General features: G+C 42.2%; 1 protein-coding gene across 1 annotated transcript in view; it reads left to right on the top strand.

Annotated features, from left to right (window-relative positions):
* Positions 1-25,315, top strand: part of si:ch211-225b11.1 (uncharacterized protein LOC561694 homolog) — a 65,707-nt gene that overhangs the window by 24,878 nt on the left and 15,514 nt on the right. The window contains exons 3-7 of the mRNA XM_041901147.2: positions 11,031-11,241; positions 13,413-13,545; positions 18,182-18,316; positions 18,781-18,884; positions 22,383-22,507. Of these exons, the coding sequence (XP_041757081.2) occupies positions 11,031-11,241; positions 13,413-13,545; positions 18,182-18,316; positions 18,781-18,884; positions 22,383-22,507 (708 nt within the window). The remainder of the gene's footprint in view (positions 1-11,030; positions 11,242-13,412; positions 13,546-18,181; positions 18,317-18,780; positions 18,885-22,382; positions 22,508-25,315) is intronic.

Genomic DNA, 25,315 nt, shown 5'->3' with positions numbered 1-25,315 from the left:
TCTCCATAGTTTTTTATCTCCTCAAAGACAGAGATAGTCTACCCGGTCAAAACTTTTGGGTCCGTCCCTTGATTTATCGCTCATTTCAGCCTGGTAATGGCTCTGTGCTAAGCGAGGGCCAAAAGCAGGTAGTTCTTTCTGTATATATATTTTTAATGTATATTACTATACAACACATGGTAACTGATATTTCTGTCATCAGTTCTCCCACTTCTCCCCTGCTCAACCAACCCAATTTTCACTCTGGACTAATGTCCTACAGTATACTTACTTAGTAGTTTATGAATGTATCATCGTAAAATCCTCTACCCCATTCCTCTCCTGACCCAACATTGTATCTTTATCTGTGGGTTGTATTTGTAATGTAATTTGTCATTTTGTAATTCCATAGAGTAATATATAATTTTTCACTTCTGTGGTTGAGCTTGTCATACATTTGATCATACACCAAACTCATAATCTCACATTCTATACAACTATGTTTGATGGTTCATGGTTCTCTCCAGTTTCACAGCAGCTCAAACTGAGCTGACAGTTCTTCCTTTGCAAAATGCTTTATGTCTAAAAACCCTCTGGTTTGGGTGCACATGTTGTATTTTATTTGTTAGACCAAGATTTGCTTTGTTTTATTTATATTTCGAGCGGCCTCACTTGTACTGTATGTTTTGGCTGATTGTCTCCTTGATATCCTGGTGTCCCTGAGATGTGTCTTGTAATTCCTCAGAGGTTGGGGAATTGTGTGTGTGTGTGTGTGTGTATGTACAGTGGGGGAAAAAAGTATTTAGTCAGCCACCAATTGTGCAAGTTCTCCCACTTAAAAAGATGAGAGAGGCCTGTAATTTTCATCATAGGTACACGTCAACTATGACAGACAAATTGAGAAAAAAAAATCCAGAAAATCACATTGTAGGATTTTTAATGAATTTATTTGCAAATTATGGTGGAAAATAAGTATTTGGTCACCTACAAACAAGCAAGATTTCTGGCACTCACAGACCTGTAACTTCTTCTTTAAGAGGCTCCTCTGTCCTCCACTCGTTACCTGTATTAATGGCACCTGTTTGAACTTGTTATCAGTATAAAAGACACCTGTCCACAACCTCAAACAGTCACACGCCAAACTCCACTATGGCCAAGACCAAAGGACACCAGAAACAAAATTGTAGACCTGCACCAGGCTGGGAAGACTGAATCTGCAATAGGTAAGCAGCTTGGTTTGAAGAAATCAACTGTGGGAGCAATTATTAGGAAATTAGGGGGGGGCTAGTGAATGACCTGCAGAGAGCTGGGACCAAAGTAACAAAGCCTACCATCAGTAACACACTACGCCGCCAGGGACTCAAATCCTGCAGTGCCAGACGTGTCCCCCTGCTTAAGCCAGTACATGTCCAGGCCCGTCTGAAGTTTGCTAGAGTGCATTTGGATGATCCAGAAGAGGATTGGGAGAATGTCATATGGTCAGATGAAACCAAAATATAACTTTTTGGTAAAAACTCAACTCGTCGTGTTTGGAGGACAAAGAATGCTGAGTTGCATCCAAAGAACACCATACCTACTGTGAAGCATGGGGGTGGAAACATCATGCTTTGGGGCTGTTTTTCTGCAAAGGGACCAGGATGACTGATCCGTGTAAAGGAAAGAATGAATGGGGCCATGTATCGTGAGATTTTGAGTGAATACCTCCTTCCATCAGCAAGGGCATTGAAGATGAAACGTGGCTGGGTCTTTCAGCATGACAATGATCCCAAACACACCGCCCGGGCAACGAAGGAGTGGCTTCGTAAGAAGCATTTCAAGGTTCTGGAGTGGCCTAGCCAGTCTCCAGATCTCAACCCCATAGAACATCTTTGGAGGGAGTTGAAAGTCCGTGTTGCCCAGCGACAGCCCCAAAACATCACTGCTCTAGAGGAGATCTGCATGGAGGAATGGGCCAAAATACCAGCAACAGTGTGTGAAAACCTTGTGAAGACTTACAGAAAACGTTTGACCTGTGTCATTGCCAACAAAGGGTATATAACAAAGTATTGAGAAACTTTTGTTATTGACCAAATACTTATTTTCCACCATAATTTGCAAATAAATTCATTAAAAATCCTACAATGTGATTTTCTGGATTTTTTTTCTCATTTTGTCTGTCATAGTTGACGTGTACCTATGATGAAAATTACAGGCCTCTCTCATCTTTTTAAGTGGGAGAACTTGCACAATTGGTGGCTGACTAAATACTTTTTTTCTCCACTGTATGTGCATGGATTTATATAGACAAACAAAATCGTCATTTGTTGTGTTTAATGAGCAGAGCTTTGGAAGATTCAGCCTTTTTGCTTCGACATTGAACCTCGATCGCACAAAATAGGCCCTTCATACTTAGTTAATTATTTGAAAATGTAAATGGTGTAAGGTAGTGTCTACTCTTATTACTATGAAATGATTCATGGTGAACCAGTCCTTCATCAGTCCAGTCCAGTCCAGTTCACCAGTCCTTTCAGACAGAATTGGTCTTCTAAGAAGGCTGACCAAAATCAGAACAATAGTAATAAATTGATCAATCTGAAGGTATGAATTATTTGAGAATAAATTGGAATTGGAGAATAACAAGACAAACACAAGTTATTTATACATTCAACAGACACTATATATACAAAAGTATGTGGACAACCCTTCAAATTAGTGGATTCGGCTATTTCAGCCACACCCGTTGCTGACAGATATATAAAATCTAGCACACAGCCATGCAATCTCCATAGACAAACACTGGCCTTACAAAAGAGCTCAGTGACTTTCAACGTGGCACCGTCATATGATGCCACCTTTCCAACAAGTCAGTTTGCCCTGCTACAGCTGCCCCGGTCAACTGTAAGTGCTGTTATTGTGAAGTGGAAACGTCTAGGAGCAACAATGGCTCAGCTGCGAAGTGGTAGGCCACACAAGCTCACAGAACGGGACCGCCGAGTACTGAGGCAACACTCGCTGTTGCAACACTCGCTACGAGTTTCAAACTGCCTCTGGAAGCAACGTCACCACAAGAATGGCTCCATGGCTGAGCAGCAGCACACAAGCTGGAGTGGTGTAAAGCTCGCCGCCATTGTACTCTGGCGCAGTAGAAACGCGTTCTCTGGATTGATGAATCACGCTTCACCATCTGGCAGTCCGACGGACGAATCTGGTTTTGGTGGATGCCAGGAGAACACTACCTGCCCCAATGCATAGTGCCGCTACAGCATACAATGACATTCTATACGATTCTGTGCTTCCTGCTTGTGGCAACAGTTTGGGGAAGGCCCTTTCCTGTTTCAGCATAACAATGCCCCCGTGCACAAAGCGAGGTCCATACAGAAATGGTTTGACGAGATCGGTGTGGAAGAACTTGACTTGCCTGCATAGAGCCCTGACCTCAACCCCATCGAACACCTTTGGGATGAATTAGAACACCGAATGCGAGCCAGGCCTAATCGCCCAACATCAGTGCCCAACCTCACTAATGCTCTTGTGACTGAATGGAAGCAAGTCCCCGCAGCAATGTTCCAATATCTAGTGGAAAGCCTTCCCAGAAGAGTGGAGGCTGTTATAGCAGCAAAGGGGGGACCAACTCCATATTAATGTCCATGATTTTAGAATGAGATGTTCGATGAGCAGCTGTCCTCATACTTTTGGTCATGTAGTGTATAATAACTCTAATCAAAATATTTGCAAACATAATTAGTGATCATGAAAAGGTAGGAAATAGAAAGACAAGAAGCGAGACCTCAATATATCTGAATTAATATGTGATACACTGTCTGTGAACAAAGTCTGTCCTTGGCTCTGGTTAGGCCGCATGGAGGTGAACAAAGGAAAGATGGCAGTGTGTCCTCCTTTGTCCTGAGTTGAGGGGTTCCTTGGTGGTGGTTTCTTGCTCCTTTCCTCTGAGTTTGGATGGTCCCTCGTGGGCTGCTCCTTTGGGTTGTAGAGGCTGTGCTCTAAATTGTCTTCTCCTTCTTTCTTTGAAGAAGGTTAGCTTAAATGAAAACTCCTTCTGAGACTGTTTAGTGCATGGGCTCTTCCTTCCCAATTTCTGTACTGGATTACAGGTACTATTCCCTAAATGGTACTTTCCCTAATTTATCAGTTCACCAGTTCTTGCCATTTAAAGGCGAAGGACCAGGCCCTGTGGTCAGCCTACTGAAGATGGAGGTTCTTCTCCCTCATCGAGAAAGGTCCAGCAGGATAAGAGGCTAAAAGGGGGAGACAGCAGAGTCCTTTTGTAGTCCTGTGAGGTCACATGGTATCGTACCTAGGTGTGATGTGCCACTTTGATGATCCTTTGTCTTAGAGAGAGAGAGAGCGCTTGGAGGAACTCAGTAGTCCATTACATTTCAACATTCTAGACAGACAGTAAAAGTATGTTCAACATATGACATTAAAACGACACATCACTACAATGGCGTATAAAGCATATAAATGCACATAAAAAATGCACTGTTAATTCAATCTGTTGGAACCCGTTCTTCTTAAACACAATCAGATAACCTATGGGCCTATTTTGTTGTTGGGAATGTCAGGTGAAATCACCATGACTTAGCAGTTTTACAGGTGCAGTAGCAGAATCTACACAGGGAAACAAATGGTTAACATTTGAATAATAGGTGTACGAGTAGCATTGCATCAGAAGAGCCTTTGTGTTTCTCAAATCGTAAACCCAGCCAATTTGTTTTCCTTGCTGGCAATATCAGCCCCAAATTTTACTCAGTTATTGCTTGACAAAATAATGATAACAGTAACTGAACATTTGGAGATCAACCCCTGATCCCTTACTTACAATTCACATTATTAATGTAACTTAAATCACAGTACATAAAATTAAGAAATTCTTCAAATGTTACAATGTTTTGGACCACTCCCACTGAATTCTTCCTCGTCTGCAGTATAGCGGTGCTGGGTTGTTATTGAACACTGTAGATTAAACCCGTTTTGACAGGGAGAATGCAAACTCCATTACGCCACTCTGGGTGTGTTCGGTTGAGCCAATAAATAAGCGGTGTGCAGGGAAAGAGCGAACTCTGGGATGGATGACAAAAGAAGAGAGGATTATGGTGTACCACGTGTAGTAGTTCCAACTGATCCAGGAGATCAGTGGGGTTAGAGTGGGCTCCATCATTGTGTTGACATAGAGGTGTTTTCCAGCCCACCACTCCATATTGTCAGCAGCATTCCATAATTCTTTCTCTGCTAACAATGCCAACATATTTTATTTTGTGAGACACCAAACTTGACTTAAGCTTACTCAAGATGGCGCCATACTGGATGGCTGCCTTTTTGCAAGCTCCAACTGTCACGCCCTGACCTTAGAGATCCCTTTTATTCTCTATTTGGTTAGGTCAGGGTGTGATTTGGGTGGGCATTCTAGTTTTTCTATTTCTTTGTTGGCCGGGTATGGTTTCCAATCAGAGGCAGCTGTCTATCGTTGTCTCTGATTGGGGATCATACTTAGGCAGCCTTTTTCCCACCTTAGTTTGTGGGATCTTGGTTTTGTGTAGGGGCTTTGTAGCCTGCAGTACTTTACGTTTGTGTGTATTTTGTTGTTTGGTCTGTGTTCATTTATTGAATTAAAATGTTCGCCTACCACGCTGCACCTTGGTCCGAGCCGTCAATCCACGAGCGTGACACCAACCCAACTTTGCCATTTATTTTTACTTTATTTTCACTAAATGTATCTACTATAATTTCTTACAACCGACAAGAACTTTCAACATCAGATCTGCAGTTACGTACCTCAATTCCGACTTCGATTTCGACTCATCTGCCCTGGGCTATTTCTGTAATTCCGACCCAATTTTCGGGCTACCCAAGAGGAAACGCCGGCGTTACAGAGGCAAGAGACATCCTGGAGAGATTAAGGTGAAGGGAAAACCGGCCACTGCATCCCTGCATTTTCTACTGGCCAGTCACTTGATAATAAGTGGACTACAGGAAACGGTGGGGTGAGCACGCCCACATCCACCTCAGATCGCGGATTTGCTACCAATGGGACTCTAGAAACTGCAATATTCTCTGCTTTTCTGAAACATGGCTCTCGGACAAGATGGCTATGCAACTCGATGGATTCTCCACTAACCGTGCGGACAGGACACGTCTCCTTCACCACTAGGAGCGATAAAGCCCTAGACCACTGTTATTCTACCCACAAGCAAGCATACAAGGCCCTCCCTCGTCCGCCATTCGGCAAATCAGATCATGACTCCGTACTCCTGCTTTCTGTTTTACAAGCAGAAGCTCAAACAGGAAGTACCTGTGACTCGTTCCATTGAGAAATGGTCACCAGAATCAGAGGTTATGCTGCAGGACTGCTTTGTTAGGGATGATTGGAATATGTTTCGAGACTCCGCAGATACAGTGGCTTGCGAAAGTATTCACCCCCCTTGGCATTTTTCCTATTTTGTTACCTTACAACCTGGAATTAAAATTGAGGGGGTTTGTATCATTTGATTTACACAACATGCATACCACTTTGAAGATGCAAAATATGTTTTATTGTGAAACAAGAAATAAGACAAAAAAAACAGAACTTGAGTGTGCATAACTATTCACCCTCCCAAAGTCAATACTTTGTAGAGCCACCTTTTTGGTGTTCTCGGGGTGATGAGAGGTGTTGGGTTTGCACCAGACATAGCGTTTTCATTGATGGCCAAAAAGCTCAATTTTAGTCTCATCTGACCAGAGCACCTTCTTCCATATGTTTGGGGAGTCTCCCACATGCCTTTTGGCGAACACCAAACGTGTTTGCTTATTTTTTTCTTTAAGCAATGGCTTTTATTTGACCACTCTTCCGTAAAGCCCAGCTCTGTGGAGTGTATGGCTTAAAGTGGTCCTATGGACAGATACTCCAATCTTCAACCAAAACCTAATATTAGATAAAGGGAACATAGTGAACAAATAATACAACAATTACATATTTATTTCATAAACAAAGTTATGCAACACCCAATTCCCCTGTGTTTAAAAGTAATTGCCCCCTTACACTCAATAACTGGTTGTGCCACCTTTAGCTGCAATGACTCCAACCAAATGCTTCCTGTAGTTGTTGATCAGTCTCTCACGTCGCTGTGGACAAATTTTGTCCCACTCTTCCATGCAGAACTGCTTTAACTCAGTGACGTGTGGGTTTTCAAGCATGAACTGCTCGTTTCTTGTCCTGCCACAACATCTCAATTGGGATTAGGTCTGGACTTTGACTACGCCATTCCAAAACTTCCAATTTGTTGCTTTTTAGCAATTTCCATGTAGAGTTGATTGTGTGTTTTGGATCATTGTCTTGCTGCATGACCCAGCTGCGCTTCAGCTTCAGCTCACAGATGGATGGTCTGACATTCTCCTGTAGAATTCTCTGATACAGAGCAGAATTCATGGTTCCTTCTATTAAGGCAAGTCGTCCAGGTCCTGAGGCAGCAAAGCATCCCCAAACCATCACACCACCACCACCATGCTTGACCTTTGGTATGATGTTCTTACTGTGGAATGCAGTGTTTGGTTTTCGCCAGGCATAATGGGACCCATCTCGTCCAAAAAGTTGACTCAAGTTTGCCAAAAATCACCTGGATGATCATCAAGACTCTTGGAAGAACGTTCTATGGACAGATGATTCAAAAGTATAACTTTTTGGACGACATGGTTCCAGTAATGCCTGGCGAAAGCCAAACTCTGCATTCCACAGTAAGAACATCATACCAAAGGTCAAGCATGGTGGTGGTGGTGTGATGGTTTGGGGATGCTTTGCTGCCTCAGGACCTGGACGACTTGCCTTAATAGAAGGAACACACAACACACAATCAAGTCTACATGAAAATTGCTAAAAAGCAACAAATTGGAAGTTTTCGAATGGCCTAGTCTAAGTCCAGACCTAATCCCAATTGAGATGTTGTGGCAGAAACGAGCAGTTAATGCTTGAAAACCCACACATCACTGAGTTAAAGCAGTTCTGCATGGAAGAGTGGGCCAGAATTCGTCCACAGCGACGTGAGAGACTGATCAACAACTACAGGAAGCATTTGGTTGGAGTCATTGCAGCTAAAGGTGGCACAACCAGTTATTGAGTGTAAGGGGGCAATTACTTTTTCACACAGGGGAATTGGGTGTTGCATAACTTTGTTTATGAAATAAATGAAAAAAATATGTAATTGTTGTGTTATTTGTTCACTTATGTTCCCTTTATCTAATATTAGGTTTTGGTTGAAGATCTGATAACATTCAGTATCACAAATAAGCAAAAGTAGAGAAAATTAGAAAGGGGGCAAATACTTTTTCATAGCACTGTATATATATATATACAGTGGGGAGAACAAGTATTTGATACACTGCCGATTTTGCAGGTTTTCCTACTTACAAAGCATGTAGAGGTCTGTACTTTTTTATCATAGGTACACTTCAACTGTGAGAGACGGAATCGAAAACAAAAATCCAGAAAATCACATTGTTTGATTTTTAAGTAATTAATTTGCATTTCATTGCATGACATAAGTATTTGATCACCTACCAACCAGTAAGAATTCCGGCTCTCACAGACCTGTTAGTTTTTCTTTAAGAAGCCCTCCTGTTCACCACTCATTACCTGTATTAACTGCACCTGTTTCAACTCGTTACCTGTATAAAAGACACCTGTCCACACACTCAATCAAACAGACTCCAACCTCTCCACAATGGCCAAGACCAGAGAGCTGTGTAAGGACATCAGGGATAAAATTGTAGACCTGCACAAGGCTGGGATGGGCTACAGGACAATAGGCAAGCAGCTTGGTGAGAAGGCAACAACTGGAAGAAAATGGAAGAAGTTCAAGATGACGGTCAATCACCCTCGGTCTGGGGCTCCATGCGAGATATCACCTCGTGGGGCATCAATGATCATGAGGAAGGTGAGGGATCAGCCCAGAACTACACGGCAGGACCTGGTCAATGACCTGAAGAGAGCTGGGACCACAGTCTCAAAGAAAACCATTAGTAATACACTACGCCGTCATGGATTAAAATCCTGCAGCGCACGCACGGCCCCCCTGCTCAAGCCAGCGCATGTCCAGGCCCATTTGAAGTTTGCCAATGACCATCTGGATGATCCAGAGGAGGAATGGGAGAAGGTCATGTGGTCTGATGAGACAAAAATAGAGCTTTTTGGTCTAAACTCCACTCGCCATGTTTGGAGGAAGAAGAAGGATGAGTACAACCCCAAGAACACCATCCCAACCGTGAAGCATGGAGGTGGAAACATCATTCTTTGGGATGCTTTTCTGCAAAGGGGACAGGACGACTGCACCGTATTGAGGGGTTGATGGATGGGGCCATGTATCGCGAGATCTTGGCCAACAACCTCCTTCCCTCAGTAAGAGCATTGAAGATGGGTTGTGGCTGGGTCTTCCAGCATGACAACGACCCGAAACACACAGCCAGGGCAACTAAGGAGTGGCTCCGTAAGAAGCATCTCAAGGTCCTGGAGTGGCCTAGCCAGTCTCCAGACCTGAACCCAATAGAAAATCTTTGGAGGGAGCTGAAAGTCTGTATTGCCCAGCAACAGCCCCGAAACCTGAAGGATCTGGAGAAGGTCTGTATGGAGGAGTGGGCCAAAATCCCTGCTGCAGTGTGTGCAAACCTGGTCAAGACCTACAGGAAACGTATGATCTCTGTAATTGCAAACAAAGGTTTCTGTACCAAATATTAAGTTCTGCTTTTCTGATGTATCAAATACTTATGTCATGCAATAAAATGCAAATTAATTACTTAAAAATCATACAATGTGATTTTCTTGATTTTTGTTTTAGATTCCGTCTCTCACAGTTGAAGTGTACCTATGATAAAAATGACAGACCTCTACATGCTTTGTAAGTAGGAAAACCTGCAAAATTGGCAGTGTATCAAATACTTGTTCTCCCCACTGTATATGTGTATATATATATATATATATATATATATATATATATATAAATAGTCCTCTTGTTGAAGGACTGTGTTGCAAATTAAATCCCAACTCAATATATCCACAGATGCCAGAAGGCCTGGACAGGATGTCCACATATGACTCTTCTTCAGTTCCCACAAAATAGAGTGGAATTATTCTAAGTTAGGAACTGCTGGCCTATTTAGTTGTGACCCGGTTATGGCCAATGTTGCGTTCCCTTCCCACCTCTGGTTTTTATTGTTTTGAATGGGTCCTGTTACTGAACCTTTCAAAAAAAACATATTTGAGAAAGCTCTAAGGCAGGGGTGTCACTCATTCCATGTAGGGCTTAGTGTCTGCTGTTTTTTGGGGGTTTTCCTTTCAATTAAGACCTAGACAACCAGGTGAGGGGAGTTCTTTACTAATTAGTGACCTCAATTAATAAAGTACAAGGGAGGAGCAAAAACCCGCAGACACTCAGCCCGCCATGTAATAAATTTGTAACATGCTCTAAGGACTTATTGTTCTTGAGCTTTGGCTTTCCTGGAAAGTGTTTGTTGGATTGCACACTCAGCGGGTCGGTAACAACCGGATGCTTCCGGTTTTAAGGGGAAATGGAAAAGAGCGCCTGTGACGTGACTTCAGCTTTTGGGAGACACTCCATCTTAACTCCTCCTCCACATTTACTGGATTGGTTGAACAGTGCAGAAGAGAACCTCCCCCGACAAAAAAGATAGAAACGCCGCTCAGGCATTTATTTTACGCCTGCTACATTAGGTTAGTTGAATTGTAGCCACATGCATGTCTAAAACCCTACCATAGCAGCTATTCATCTTTCTTGGAACCTCACACATGCTGGCTGGATGAATTTATCCTAGTACTACACTTTAACTGGAAGTGTACCTTCTTTGTCCAGTATCTTAAAAAATTAATTGTCCAGCGCTAATTGTTAATGGGAGCACTACCATTGTTTACCCAGGCCTACCTTTACAGATCCACATACAGTTCAGTACACTGCCGATGGAGGCCCATATACAAGAGACACCAGAGGAGAAAGTAGCTACTGCTGCTTGGCCATCACCACTGTAAGGTATCTTACTTTGTCCCCTTTGCCCTCCCTGTCGCTCTACAGGTGTGGGCATTGCCACAGTTGTCATCTCCTTTGTGCTCTGCACCTACTACAACGTTCTCATGAGCTGGGCGCTCTACTACTTCTTCAACTCATTCCGAGCCAACCTTCCCTGGCAGTCCTGCAACAACACCTGGAATGCTGTGGGTAACTGCTCCAGCGGTTTCCCTGGAAACGCCACCCACCTGCAATCAGCCAGTCAGCAGTACTTTGAGTAAGCACCGTCCAACTGGGCACAAACTGGTTGAATTGACATTGTTTCAATGTAATTTGTCAACGTATTGTGACGTGGAATCTGTTTAAAATACATTTGATTTGCAAAAAGTAATCAACGTTAACTGTTGTTTTGAGGGTGAAATTTCAACCACAGGATTAGGTCCTAATGGTAACCAATTTTCAACATTGACAAACCTTGTATTAAATATGTTGAATTTGTACCTTTGAAACAACGTCATATCTTCAAATGTATATCCACTATAAAAATAAAAAAACATTAGGCTGTGCAGCACCTCCTACTGAAGAGTTTATCTACAGCTATTAATTTGGTCGCCCATCTATGGTTTTAACCAAGCCCAGCCATGCTTAGCTTTTATATTTGTCACTGACTACTACCAATGTGCTATTGTGAGAATGATTATTGAGAGAACTCTTAATAACTAAATATATTCACTGTTGCTATCAAAGTCATTTCAGAACGGTAGGTTTAACAGAGCAAATGAAATGTTACCATACTTTATAATTCATATCACCAATTATATTATTTAGGCCTATATAGAATTTGCAAAGTCATCAGCAGCTATTGTTCAACTAAAAATAAACAATAAATATAGGCCTACGGTTTCAAGCTTTTGTTGATTTGAAATGTAATCTTCAAGTTAATCATTAATACGTCTTCATCTCAACCAACAATCTAAGTTAAAGAATAGGACTAAATCAAATCAAACTTTATTTAAAGTGCATTTAAAGGTTGATTTAGATTTTATCCTATTCTTAAACATCGATTGTTTTGGTTGAGATGGAGACGTGATCCAACATATAAATTATTAATTTATAGACAAACTGGATATTGAATTGTGTTTAGTTGTCAACGCAACCAAATATCAACATTTGAAGGAGATGTATTTTCTGCTTGGATAGTTCCATCTGTGCCACTGAGTTAGTCTGGCTTTAATTCCAGTAAATCTAATTAAATCTAACTTTAAATGCACTTTAAATAACGTTTGATTTAATTTAGTCCTGTTCTTTAACTTGGATTATTGGTTGAGATGGAGACGTGAATCCAACATATAATTATTAACTTATAGACAAACTGGAATTTGTTGACAACCAAACACATTTCAATATCACTTTTGCCATACAGTAAATAGCCTATTAACTTGTTAACAAATTACATGTTGGATTTACATCTCCAACTAAACCAAAATTAAAAGTTAAAGAATAGGATTAAACCAGTGGCTGAGATGAAACTTTTCAAGCATTAGATATTCTTTAAATGTTAACATTTGGATTCATTGTCAACCAAACACAATTCAATAATATTTTTGTAATACAGTAAATATCCTAAAGTTAGGGCTAGCTTACAAACGAATGTAACAGTAGTTATTCAACCTTTAAATGAGTAACACATCCATGGCCACATTTTGAGGTTAGCCTAATGTAACTATAAATGTATATTTTATGTGATCATAGAAAGCGTGCATGTTCAAGATAGCATGCAAAGATAGCAGAATCTTGAACAGCATTGATCACTTGCACTATGTACTTTTAATTTAATTTCAACTGAAATCCAGGTCATTTGGTTGTGATAGTAGATGAAGCACAGTTATAACACATTGAGTTGTTGTATTAATACAAAATATCTGACTATATTGTATTCCCATTTGAACTTTGTTGTGCTTTTAAATGGTTGAAAGCGCAATGATAACACATTTAGATGATCACTAAACCAAAAATCAGACATTGTTTTTCCATTGGAATTTGGTTGTACTTTTAGATGGTTGAAAGCAGTAATAACACATTGGGAATTCAACAAACTTCTGGCTGTCTTTTTGAGTTGGTTAATAAAGGTTGAACTCTCATTGGGAATCTTCATTTAATAAAATGTTTATTGACGTAGTGGTAGGGCATGAAAGTCGAGGGCATGGGTAGGGCTCAGGACTCTTGGTGTTATTGTTATAGCTTGTTTTATCGCAGAGGGTTTGTACTCTCTTTGGATAATCATATGGTGAGAAAAGTAATGAAAACTCCAAGCTGGATGTGAATTGAAGCAGGAGGACAGATTACTGTAAAGTCAGGGCTTTTGTGTTATTGAATGATAACAGTATGATAAGCTATGAAGGTTTCTTTAGCTTTGTTTCCCATCCTGACCCTTCCTTCCTCTCTCAGTCACAGGCTTCTGGAGATAACCAATGGTATTGAGGAGGCAGGAGGACTACGCTGGGAGCTGTTTGGCATCCTCATCCTGGCCTGGGTCATTGTCTACTTATGCATCTTCAAAGGCGTCAAATCCACTGGCAAGGTCAGAGTGCATTCTCTTCCCTCACAACAGCAGCTACTTATTGTTAGTCCTCCTTAGAGCAGTACACTCTTAAAAAAAAAATGCTTTCTAGAACCTAAAAGGGTTCTTCGGCTGTTCCCATAGGATAACCCTTTGAATAACCCTTGTTGCTTCCAGGTAGAAGCATTTTGTTTCCAAGTAGAACCCTTTTGGGTTCCATATAGAACCCTTTCCACAGAGGGTGGACATCAAAAGTATGTGGACACCTGCTTGTTGAACTTCTTATTCCAAAATCATGGGCATTATGGAGTTGGTCCCCCCTTTGCTACTATAACCACCTCCACTCTTCTGGGAAGGCTTTCCACTAGACGTTGGAACATTGCTGCGGGGACTTGCTTCCATTCAGAGTCGGCATTCCAATTAATCCCAAAGGTGTTAGATGGGGTTGAGGTCAGGGCTCTGTGTAGGCTAGTAAAGTTCTTCCACACCGATCTCAACAAACCTTTTCTGGACCTCGCTTGTCATTGTTGAAACAGGAAAGGGCCTTCCCCAAACTGTTGCCACAACGTTGGAAGCACAGAATCGACTAGAATGTCATTGTATGCTGTAGCGTTAAGATTTCCCTTCACTGGAACTAAGGGGCCTAGCCTGAACCATGAAAAACAGCCCCAGACCATTATTCCTCCACCAAACTTTACAGTTGGCACTATGCATTGGCGCAGGTAGCATTCTCCTGGCATCCACCAAACCCAGATTCGTCCGTCGGACTGCCAGATGTTGAAGCGTGATTCATCACTCCAGAGAACACGTTTCCTCTGCTCCAGAGTCCAATGGCGGCGAGCTTTACACCACTCCAGCCGACGCTTGGCATTGCGCATGGTGATCTTAGGCTTGTGTGCGGCTGCTCGGCCATGGAAACCCATTTCGTGAAGCTCCCAATGAAAAGTTATTGTGCTGACATTGCTTCCAAAGGCAGTTTGGAACTCGGTAGTGAGTGTTGCAACCGAAGACAGATGATTTTTACACACCTAAGCACTCAGCGGTCTAGATCTGTGAGCTTGTGTGGCCTACCACTTGGCGGCTGAGCCGTTGTTGCTCCTAGACGTTTCCCCTTCACAATAACAGCACTTACAGTTGACCGGGGCAGTTCTAGCAGGGCAGAAATTTGACGAACTGACTTGTTGGAAAGGTGGCATCCTATGACGGTGCCACGTTGAAAGTCAGCTCTTCTGTGAGGCCATTCTACTGCCAATGTTTGTCTATGAAGATTGCATGGCTGTGTGCTCAATTTTATGCAACTGGCGTGACTGAAATGGCAGGTAGCTTAGTGGGTGGCAGGTAGCTTAGTGGGTAAGAGCGTTGTGCCAGTAACCGAAAGGTCGCTGGTTCTAATCCCCGGGCCGACTAGGTGAAAAATCTGTCGATGTGCCCTTAAGCAAGGCACTTAACCCTAAATGCTCCTGTAAGTCGCTCTGGATAAGAGCGTCTGCTAAATGACTAAAATGTAAATGAAATAGCCAAATCCACTAATTTGAAAGGGTGTCCACATACTTTTGTATATATAGTGTAGCTCTGACAAACATTCATATTCCACAAGGCATGCAACTAAAGGTCTCTTCAAAGTCCCTAAAGCTTTAAAAAACGAATAAAACAGCACATCACAGCACAACGCCTCTGACCTAAATAGCTGTAGCATCTCCTTCCCGAACACATCGGGTGTTTGGGTTAAAGTTATAGATAAGATGTGCCCTTGGCATCAGGATATCATGGCCTACTCAAAGAAAGCAATTGTAAGCAAAGCCTCAGTAGAGTAAGGACATCCTGCTTCATATGATCTGCTTACTGATGTAAGTCAGTAGAGCAAAGTTTTATTGAAGTGTATGAAAGTGTATTCTTATTTTGTGTGTGACTGGTGGATGCTGCTGGGTGTGAGTGTGGTGCAAAATGGAAATACAAAACACGTTTATGAGAACGTGAGGAAACTCCTTAATAGAACCGGAGGAAACTCCATAAGAGAACCGGAGGAAACTCCATAAGAGAACCGGAGGAAACTCCATAAGAGAACCGGAGGAAACTCCATAAGAGAACCGGAGGAAACTCCATAAGAGAACCAGAGGAAACTCCATAAGAGAACCAAAGGCTACGCGCACTATACCTTACCTACCTCTTTACGGGCGGTAGACTGCAAACCATTACACTTTACCTCAGTTAACCCTTTATGGGCAGTAGACTGTAACACAGCAAATGTTTGGTTTAGTTCATTTCTATGCACAAGACAGGGCGAAGGACGTAAGTGAACCCCATCTGATGATATGATGACTCTGTTTAATTTATTGAACGGAGTGGAGTGATGGATCTCTAAAAAGTTCACGTATGTAGCTAAGGAGAAGGATTAAATTGAAACTTAAGCTGCAGAAAACTACAACACGGTTGCTGAGGTGAAGGATTAAATTGAAGCCTTAGTGGGGAGGAAACTCCCATCTGTAGCTCATTGCAATGAGCAGGGTGTGAAAGACTTCATAGAAGCACCAATCTGATGATGACTGTTCAATTTATTGAACATAGTGGAGTGATGGATCTCTTAAAAAGTCCACATACACTACCGGTCAAAAGTTTCAAACACCTACTCATTCAAGGGTTCTTCTTTATTTTTACTATTTTCTATGCAATAACACATATGGAATCATGTAGTAACCAAAAATATTTTATATTTGAGATTCTTCAAGTAGCCACCCTTTGCCTTGATGACAGCTTTGCACACTCTTGGCATTCTCTCAACCAGCTTCATGAGGTAGTCACCTGGAATGCATTTCAATTAACAGGTGTGCCTTCTTAAAAGTTAATTTGTGGAATTTCTTTCCTTAATGCGTTTGAGCCAATCAGTTGTGTTGTGACAAGGTAGGGGGGGTATACAGAAGATAGCCCTATATGGTAAAAGACAAGTCCATATTATGGCAAGAACAGCTGAAATAAGCAAAGAGAAATGACAGTCCATCATTACTTTAAGACATGAAGGTCAGTCAATACGGAACATTTCAAGGACTTTCAAAGTTTCTTCAAGTGCAGTCGCAAAAAAACATCAAGCGCTATGGGCCCCGTGTAGCTCAGTTTGTAGAGCATGGCGCTTGCAACGCCAGGGTTGTGGGTTCGATTCCCACGGGGGGCCAGTATGATTTTGTTTTTTTAAATAAAAAATGAATGCACTCACTAACTGTAAGTCGCTCTGTATAAGAGCGTCTGCTAAATGTCTAAAATGTAAAATGTAAATGATGAAACTGACTCTCATGAGGACCGCCACAGGAATGGAAGACCCAGAGTTACCTCTGCTGCAGAGGATAAGTTCATTAGAGTTACCAGCCTCAGAAATTGCAGCCCAAATAAATGCTTCACAGAGTTCAAGTAACAGACACATCTCAACATCAAATGTTCAGAGGAGACTGCGTGAATCAGGCCTTCATGGTCGAATTGCTGCAAAGAAACCACTACTAAAGGACACCAATAAGAAGAAGAGACTTGCTTGGGCCAAGAAACATGAGCAATGGACATTAGACCGGTGGAAATTTGGAGATTTTTGGTTGTCTTTGTGAGACGCGGTGTGGGGGAACGGATGATCTCCGCATGTTTATTTCCCACTGTAAAGCATGGAGGAGGAGGTGTTATGGTATGGGGGTGCTTTGCTGGTGACACTGTCTGTGATTTATTTAGAATTCAAGGCACACTTAACCAGCATGGCTACCACTGCATTCTGCAGTGATACGCCATCCCATCAGGTTTGGGCTTAGTGGGACTATCATTTGTTTTTCAACAGGACAATGACCAAACACACCTGCAGGCTGTGTAAGGGCTATTTGACGAAGAAGAAGAGTGATTTGTTTAACACTTTTTTTGGTTACTACATGATTCCATATGTGTTATTTCATAGTTCTGATGTCTTCACTATTATTCTACAATGTAGAAAAAGTAAAAATAAAGAAAAACCTTTGAATGAGTAGGTGTTCTAAAACTTTTTACCGGTAGTGTATGTAGCTAAAATGAAGGATTAAATTGAAACTTTAGCTGGAGGAATCTCCTACAAGGTTGGTGAGGTGAGGTGAAGGATTGAATTGAAGCCTTAGCGGGGAGGAATCTCCATCTGTAGCTCATTTTTGAGCTGAATGGCATGGTTGCTAGGGTGAAAACTGTGGAGGAATTGGTGCATTTACATTATTTTCTATTACTTCTGTATGAGAAGACATAAATAGTCCTCAGTAACATCCATAGCCGCGGGAAGTAGGGGTGCTGAGGGTGCTGCAGCACCCCCTGATAAATCATAATGTATTTTTTCCACAACATTAGTGCACTGGGGCTTTATTACTCCTGTATGAGAAGACATAAATAGTCGTAAGCAGCGCGGGGAGAACAAATTCCCCCCCCCAAAACGATGTAGTTCTGTACCTGTATATTAATGTTATGTATAATGTCATTTTATGTAGTTCTCTCCTTCAGCTGTAATTGTCTATTAATGTTATGTATTATGTCATCTTATATGTGTTGTGTGGAAGAGTAGCTGCAGCTTGGTTGTAGCTAATGGGGATCCTAATAAAATACCAAATAAATACAATACATTTAAACTAATAATATACTTACTGATTTTTTCTTCTCACTCTCTGTGCTTTAGGTTGTTTATTTCACAGCCACGTTCCCATACTTCATTCTGTTCGCCTTGCTCATCAACAATGTCCAGCTTCCCGGGGCCAAGAATGGGATGCGCTACTTCCTGAAGCCTAACTGGAGCAAGCTGCTTGAAGTTCAGGTCTGACATACTGTAGGAGAGGATCAATGAGGATTAAGGGGCGGTTTCCCAGACACAGATTAAGCCTACACTCTTATAAAAAAGGGTTCTTCGGCTGTCCCCATAGGAGAACCCTTTTTGATTCCAGGTAGAGCCCTTTTTGGTTCCAGGTAGAACTCTTTTGGGTTCCATGTCGAGCCCTCTGTGGAAAGGGTTCTACATGGAACCAAAAAGGGTTCTTCAAAGGGTTCTCCTATGGGGACAGCCGAAGAACCCTTTTAGGTTCTAGATAGCACCTTTTTTTTCTAAGAGTGTAGTCTTGGACAAAAAATTATCTCCATTGAAAAAGCATTTTAGTCCAGGATTAGGTTTAATCTGTTCCTGGGAAACCACCTAGAAGTGTATTTGTGTTCTTATTTTACAGAATGAGTAAAGAAGTTGTGTCCCTCTCTCATCTTTATCCACTCACCTCTGCCTTACTGCAGGTGTGGGTTAACGCTGCAGCCCAGGTATTCAACTCCATTGGAATAGGATTTGGCTCCATGATCTCCATGGCCAGTTACAACAAGTTCAACAACAACATCCTTAGGTTAGACATGCAGTCTCCTATACCAACCACTACAGTACCACTTTGTCTTTGCCATGATTGTCTGCAGATCCACAGTGTAAGTCTATAGTTCAAAAATAATAACTACCTCTCAGTAGTGGTGCGTGGCTAAAATCACTGGGGAAGCCAAGCTAGGAAAAAAAAAGCCATATTACAACCTATGTGTTGTAATAATTTTGTTGTTTGCTCTATAATCTGTCTTGCCACCGTGATATATAGGCCTAGGCTGAAACAATAAGAAGACACAATGGCAAAATAAATTCAACCACACCTTTGTTTCATCACAAAACCGGAGAGCAACATCCGTCCGGTGGAGTCCACAAAACAACCATATTGCATGTAGCAAATAACAAAGCATATTGCATGTAACAAATAGTTACGTGACCTGCAGCATGGTCAATCAAGTTAATGTTTCAGTCATTTTTGGACTACTAAACAACTATTGATTTAAAACACCGGAGCATTACCGCAAGTCGCAAAGAAAACAGGAGCTGCCTCAACTATTCCAGCACCATTTAGTCTAATACCGTGACAACTAAAAGATTCCAAAAACAATTTAGTCCATTCAATGTAAGCCAAATATCATGTGGCTGTCCATGGCACTGATTTGTGTGTGTGTGCGTAAGTAGAGAAAACATGTTGACTCAACCAACTTGTAGAGAAACGCCATGTCATCCTCCTCTCTCATGTTGCTGAAACGGTCTATGACTCTGTCATACAGTACACACTTTTAGTTTCTGTTGTCCTAAGCTACCTGGCTAAAATGCTTGCTCGCTAGCCTAGCTTCCTTTCATGGCAACGATTATCCAGCTAGTTAACATTAGCCTACTACATCTAGCTACATATTGAACTTCCATCCTCTCAAGCCAGAGGCACAATGTATGAATTTAAGGTTGGATCAGAATCGCTGTTATAATCTTTGGCCAGTACGGAGAATTAAGTAAAACCACAAGTCCAAATCCCTATCTCCATCCATGGCTAATTTAGTAAAGGGCCAATTTTACCTAGCTAACTAACCACCGGAGGACAACAACACAATGTGATGCATCAATGTACATTTTTTTTCTGTCAAATTACGTTTGGCTTGATGTGATGTGATTGGTGTGAAGCCAAATCCAAACTGGCTTCACTTGACACTTTTTATTTTTTTGGTGCGCCAGGACCATTTACAGTTGAGCTCACTCAGTTTAGCTCAACACTGATTGGCTATTATTGTATTTTAAAAAATATCAATGTGTCACACTCTGGCTCCGGGACTGTGTGTTAGAGCCAGGGTGTATTTCATTTGGTGGTGTTGGGTTGGGTGAGTTTCATTTGTTTGTGTTTTTGGTGATTGGTTAATGACTCCCAATCGGAGGTAACGAGTGTCAGCTGTCGGCTCGTTATCTCTGATTGGGAGCCATATATATTCTGTGTGTTTTCTCCTGTGTTTTGTGGGTTATTGTTCCGTGTTCAGTCGTGTCACTGAGGACTTCATTATCGTCATTTGTTGTTTTTTCGTGGTTGCTTTATAAATAAAGTCATCATGTTCACTCCACGCGCTGCGTATTGGTCCGCTCCTTCAGACGATCTTGACAGAATAACCCACCAAAAAAGGACCAAGCAGCGCGTCCAGGAGCAAAGGGTCTGGACATGGGAGGAACTGTTGGACGGTAAAGGGTCCTGGACGTGGGAAGAAATCCTGGACGGCATGGATCGCCGTCCATGGAGCGAAACAGAGGAGAGGCGACGGAGAGAGGAGCAACGGGCGTCGGCAGAGCCAACGTCGGAAGGACGAGAGGCAACCCCAAGAAATTTTTGGGGGCCATGGCTGGGCGACGGAGCAGCAGGAGGCTGCCACAAGGCAGAGTCAGAGGGCTGCCAGGTTAAGGGGGCTGACGGAGGCAGAGAAGGGACGGATTCAGTGGGCTACCAGGTCAAGGGGGCTACTGGGTAAAGCAGGGAAGGAAGGTGTTGAGGCACGGCGTGAGGTACTGGGGTGTGTAACCAGTTCGGTCCGGCCCGTTCCTAGTCCCGAGGTGCAGCCAGTAGTGTGTGTTCCCCGTGCACGTACGGCCTGTTCCGGTCCCTCGCACTAAGTGTAAGGTGCGCTGTCGCCAGCCCGGGTTCGGCCTGTTCCTGCCATACGCACCAAGTATGCGGTGCGCGTCGCCAGCTCAGCCCGGCCTGTTCCTACTCCACGCACCAGGGATACGGTGCGCCCCCTAGCCCAGCCCGGCCTGTTCCTACTCACGCACCAGGATACGGTGCGCCGCCAGCCCAGCCCGGCCTGTTCCTACTCCACGCACCAGGGATACGGTGCGCCTGTCAGCCCGGCCCGGCCTGTTCCGGCCACTCGCACCAGGGATACGGTGCGCGTCGCCAGCCCCGCCCGGCCTGTTCCTGCTCTCCGCACTAGGCGTGAGGTGAGTCCCCAGGGTCCAGCATGCCCTGTTCCGGCTCCCGCACTAGGCGTTACGGGAGTCCCCAGGGTCCAGCATGCCCTGTTCCGACTCCCGCACTAGCCCTGAGATGCGTGTCCTCAGCCCGGTACCTCCAGTTCCGCACCACGCACCAGGCATGGAGGCCAAATGCTCGCTGGCTTCCCTTTCATTCAATGCTGTGGGCGGCAACAATATCATACTATTTTTGACCAGACGGCATCAGAAAAATGGGCTACACATACAGAGACGGGATCTGTTTCGCTCGCTCGGATGCTTTCACCGGTGAGATACATTCAGCCTCTTGTGAATTGAGGGAAAATTATGAAACACAGAGAGACGAAAGATACATAATTTTTTATTTATTTTATATATATATTTTTGTCAATTGTTGGGGGAAGCCTGATTTCCCTTGGCAACCATTAATACATCCCACTGCTGCCTCTCATGGTGACTAAGAGCAGTTAACTGTGTCTTCTCAATAAGGCCCACCATGTTTTGTACATCAACAGATCCGTCAATACATTCCCGATTTGTAACCTTAAAGATTTACCGAACTGTGCCATTGTACACTGTACTGCTGTTTCCCATGATTGGTATCAATAAATGTAAACACAAAAGATCCCTGTTTGAGCATGTAAAGTTATCAAGACTAAAACTCCTCCATACATTCTTCTAAGGGAGGCACTGCTGCTCTAGTTCAAATCAGTGTTATTCTTTCTTATTTCTGTGAGAATAGCTAAATAGACATAGCATGTGCGACGAGGACGTTGTTTTGCGGACTAAAATGGTATTTCAGAATTGAGAAAACTATTAGCTTTGACGAAGGCGTAAAGCCTCAGTGGAACTGGTTGCTACACAAGTGCTTGGCTATTCCTCAGAAGCAACCAACCATGTTGCTTGTCCCTGGCCAGTTACTGTAGTTACTCACCACAGACTGTACTTCAAACCAAATGGCTAGTTTTAGCCCTCAGAGCTAAGTGTTCTCCTTAGTGATCCACTTAACTATGAGAAATCCCATCAGTCTGACTGTTGTGTTTGTTTTCTTGTCCTCCCCTAGGGACACGTTGATTGTCTCTTTAGCTAACTCAGCCACCAGTATCCTGGCTGGCTTTGTGATATTCTCAGCCATCGGCTACATGGCTCATATCCACAACCTCCCAGTGGACAACATCGCCACAGATGGTAAGTACTTCCTGTTTAAGTGGGACTTCTTTGATTGCTGTTCATCCATCTACTTCAGTGGAGGCTGCTCACAGGAGGAAGGGGAGGACCATCTTCCTCAGTGAATTTCATAAAAATAAATTTAAAACATAAAAAAAGTTATCATTTTTAGATAAAACTATACTAAATATAATCACATGTCACCAAATAATTGACTAAAACACACTTTTGCAAAGAAGGTCTGCAGTAGCCTCCACAGCACTATTTAGGGTATCATCATGGTGTAGCCGGAGGACAGATAGCTTCCGTCATCCTCTGGGTACATTGACTTCAATACAAAACCTAGGAAGCTCATGGTTCTCACCCCCTTCCATAGACTTACACAGTAATTCTGACAACTTCCGGAGGACGTCCTCCAACCTATCAGAGCTCTTTCAGCATGAACTGACATGTTGTCCACCCAATCAAAGGATCAGAGAATGAATCTAGTACTGAAAGCATAAGCTACAGCTAGCTAGCACGGCAGTGCATAAAATGTGGTGAGTAGTTGACTCAAAGAGAGAGAAAGACAATAGTTGAACAGTTTTGAACCAATTAATTTCTTCCAAAATAAAGGACAAGCAAGAGAGAAATAGAGGGAGAGAGGTGTGTCCAAACTTTTGACTGGTACTGTATATACAGTTGAAGTCGGAAGTTTACATACACTTAGGTTGGAGTCATTAAAACTTGTTTCTTGATAACAAACTATAGTTTGGTTGGTAGGTGATCAAATACTTATGTCATGCAATAAAATGCAAATTAATTACTTAAAAATCATACAATGTGATTTTCTGGATTTTTGTTTTAGATTCCGTCTCTCACAGTTGAAGTGTACCTATGATAAAAATGACAGACCTCTACATGCTTTGTAAGTAGGAAAACCTGCAAAATCGGCAGTGTATCAAATACTTGTTCTCCCCACTGTATATATACAGTGCCTTGCAAAAGTATTCAACCCCCTTGGCGTTTTTCCTATTTTGTTGCATTACAACCTGTAATTTAACTGGATTTTTATTTGGATTTCATGTAATGGACATACACAAAATAGTCCAAATTGGTGAAGTGAAATGAAAAAAATAACTTATTTAAAAAAATTATAAAAAATAAATAACGGAAAAGTGGTGCGTGCATATGTATTCACCCCCTTTGCTATGAAGCCCCTATGAGACCAAACATAACCCTGAAGGAGCTGCAAAGTTCCACAGCGGAGAATGGACTATCTGTCCATAGGACCACTTTAAGCCGTACACTCCACAGAGCTGGGCTTTACAGAAGAGTGGCCAGAAAAAAGCCATTGCTTACAGAAAAAAAAAAAACACGTTTGGTGTTCGCCAAAAGGCATGTGGGAGACTCCCCAAATATATGGAAGAAGGTACTCTGGTCAGATGAGACTAAAATTTAGCTTTTTGGCCATCAAGGAAAACGCTATGTCTGGCACAAACCCAACACCTCTCATCACCCCGAGAACACCATCCCCACAGTGAAGCATTTTTATGATGAAAAAATAAAAAATAAAATAAATTTTTTTTTTCAAAAAAAACAAAAAAATACAAATTAATAAAAAGAAAATAGAATACTAAATAAGTAAAAATAAAACATAAAGAAAGGAAATAAACAAAAAAAAAACATTGTAAAGTGGTTATACCACTGGCTATAAGGTGAATGCACCTATTTGTAAGTCGCTCTGGATAAGAGCGTCTGCTAAATGACGTAAATGTAAATGTGGTGGCAGCATCATGCTCTGGGGATGTTTTTCATCGGCAGGGACTAGGAAACAGGTTAGAATTGAAGGAAATTATGGATGGCGCTAAATAGAGGGAAATTCTTCAGGGAAACCGGTTTCAGTCTTCCAGAGATTTGAGACTGGGACGGAGGTTCACCTTCCAGCAGTACAATGACCCTAAGCATACTGCTAAAGCAACACTCGAGTGGGGGGGTGAATAGTTATGCACGCTCAAGTTTTCGTTTTTTTTGTCTCATTTCTTGTTTGTTTCACCCAAAAAAATATTTTGCATCTTCAAAGGTAGGCATGTTGTGTAAATTAAATTATACAAACCCCCCAAAAATCAATTTTAATTCTAGGTTGTAAGGCAACAAAATAGGAAAAATGCCAAGTGGGGGTGAATACCCAAGCCACTGTATTTGGGCTGCAATTTCTGAGGCTGGTAACTCTAATGAACTTATCAATGCAGCAGAGGTAACTCTGGGTCTTCCTTTCCTGTGGCGGTCCTCATGAGAGCCAGTTTCATCACAGCGCTTGATGGTTTTTGCGACTGCACTTGAAAAAACGTTCAAAGTTCTTGAAATTTTCTGGATTGACTGACCTTCATGTCTTAAAGTAATCATGGACTGTCATTTCTCTTTGCTTATTTGAGCTGTTCTTGCCATAATATGGACTTGGTCTTTTACCAAATAGGGCTATCTTCTCTTTACCACCCCTACCTTGTCACAACGCAACTGATGCTCAAACGCATTAAGAAGGAAAGAAATTCCAACAATTAACTTTTAACAAGGCACACCTGTTAATTGAAATGCATTCCAGGTGACTAGCTCATGAAGCTGGTTGAGAGAATGCCAAGAGTGTGAAAAGCTGTCATCAAGGCAAAGGGTGGCTACTTTGAAGAATCTCAAATGTAAAATATATTTCAGTTTGTTTAACACTTTTGGTTACTACATGATTCCATATGTGTTATTTCATAGTTTTGATGTATTCACTATTATTCTACAATGTAGAAAATAGTACAAAATAAAGAAAAACCCTAGAATGAGTAGGTGTGTCCAAACTTTTCA

The sequence above is a fragment of the Coregonus clupeaformis genome, chromosome 16 (assembly GCF_020615455.1).
Source record: "Coregonus clupeaformis isolate EN_2021a chromosome 16, ASM2061545v1, whole genome shotgun sequence".
In the NCBI taxonomy this organism is placed as follows: Eukaryota; Metazoa; Chordata; class Actinopteri; order Salmoniformes; family Salmonidae; genus Coregonus; species Coregonus clupeaformis.
Note: the sequence above shows the minus strand (reverse complement) of the source record. Positions and strands in the feature narration are given on the sequence as shown.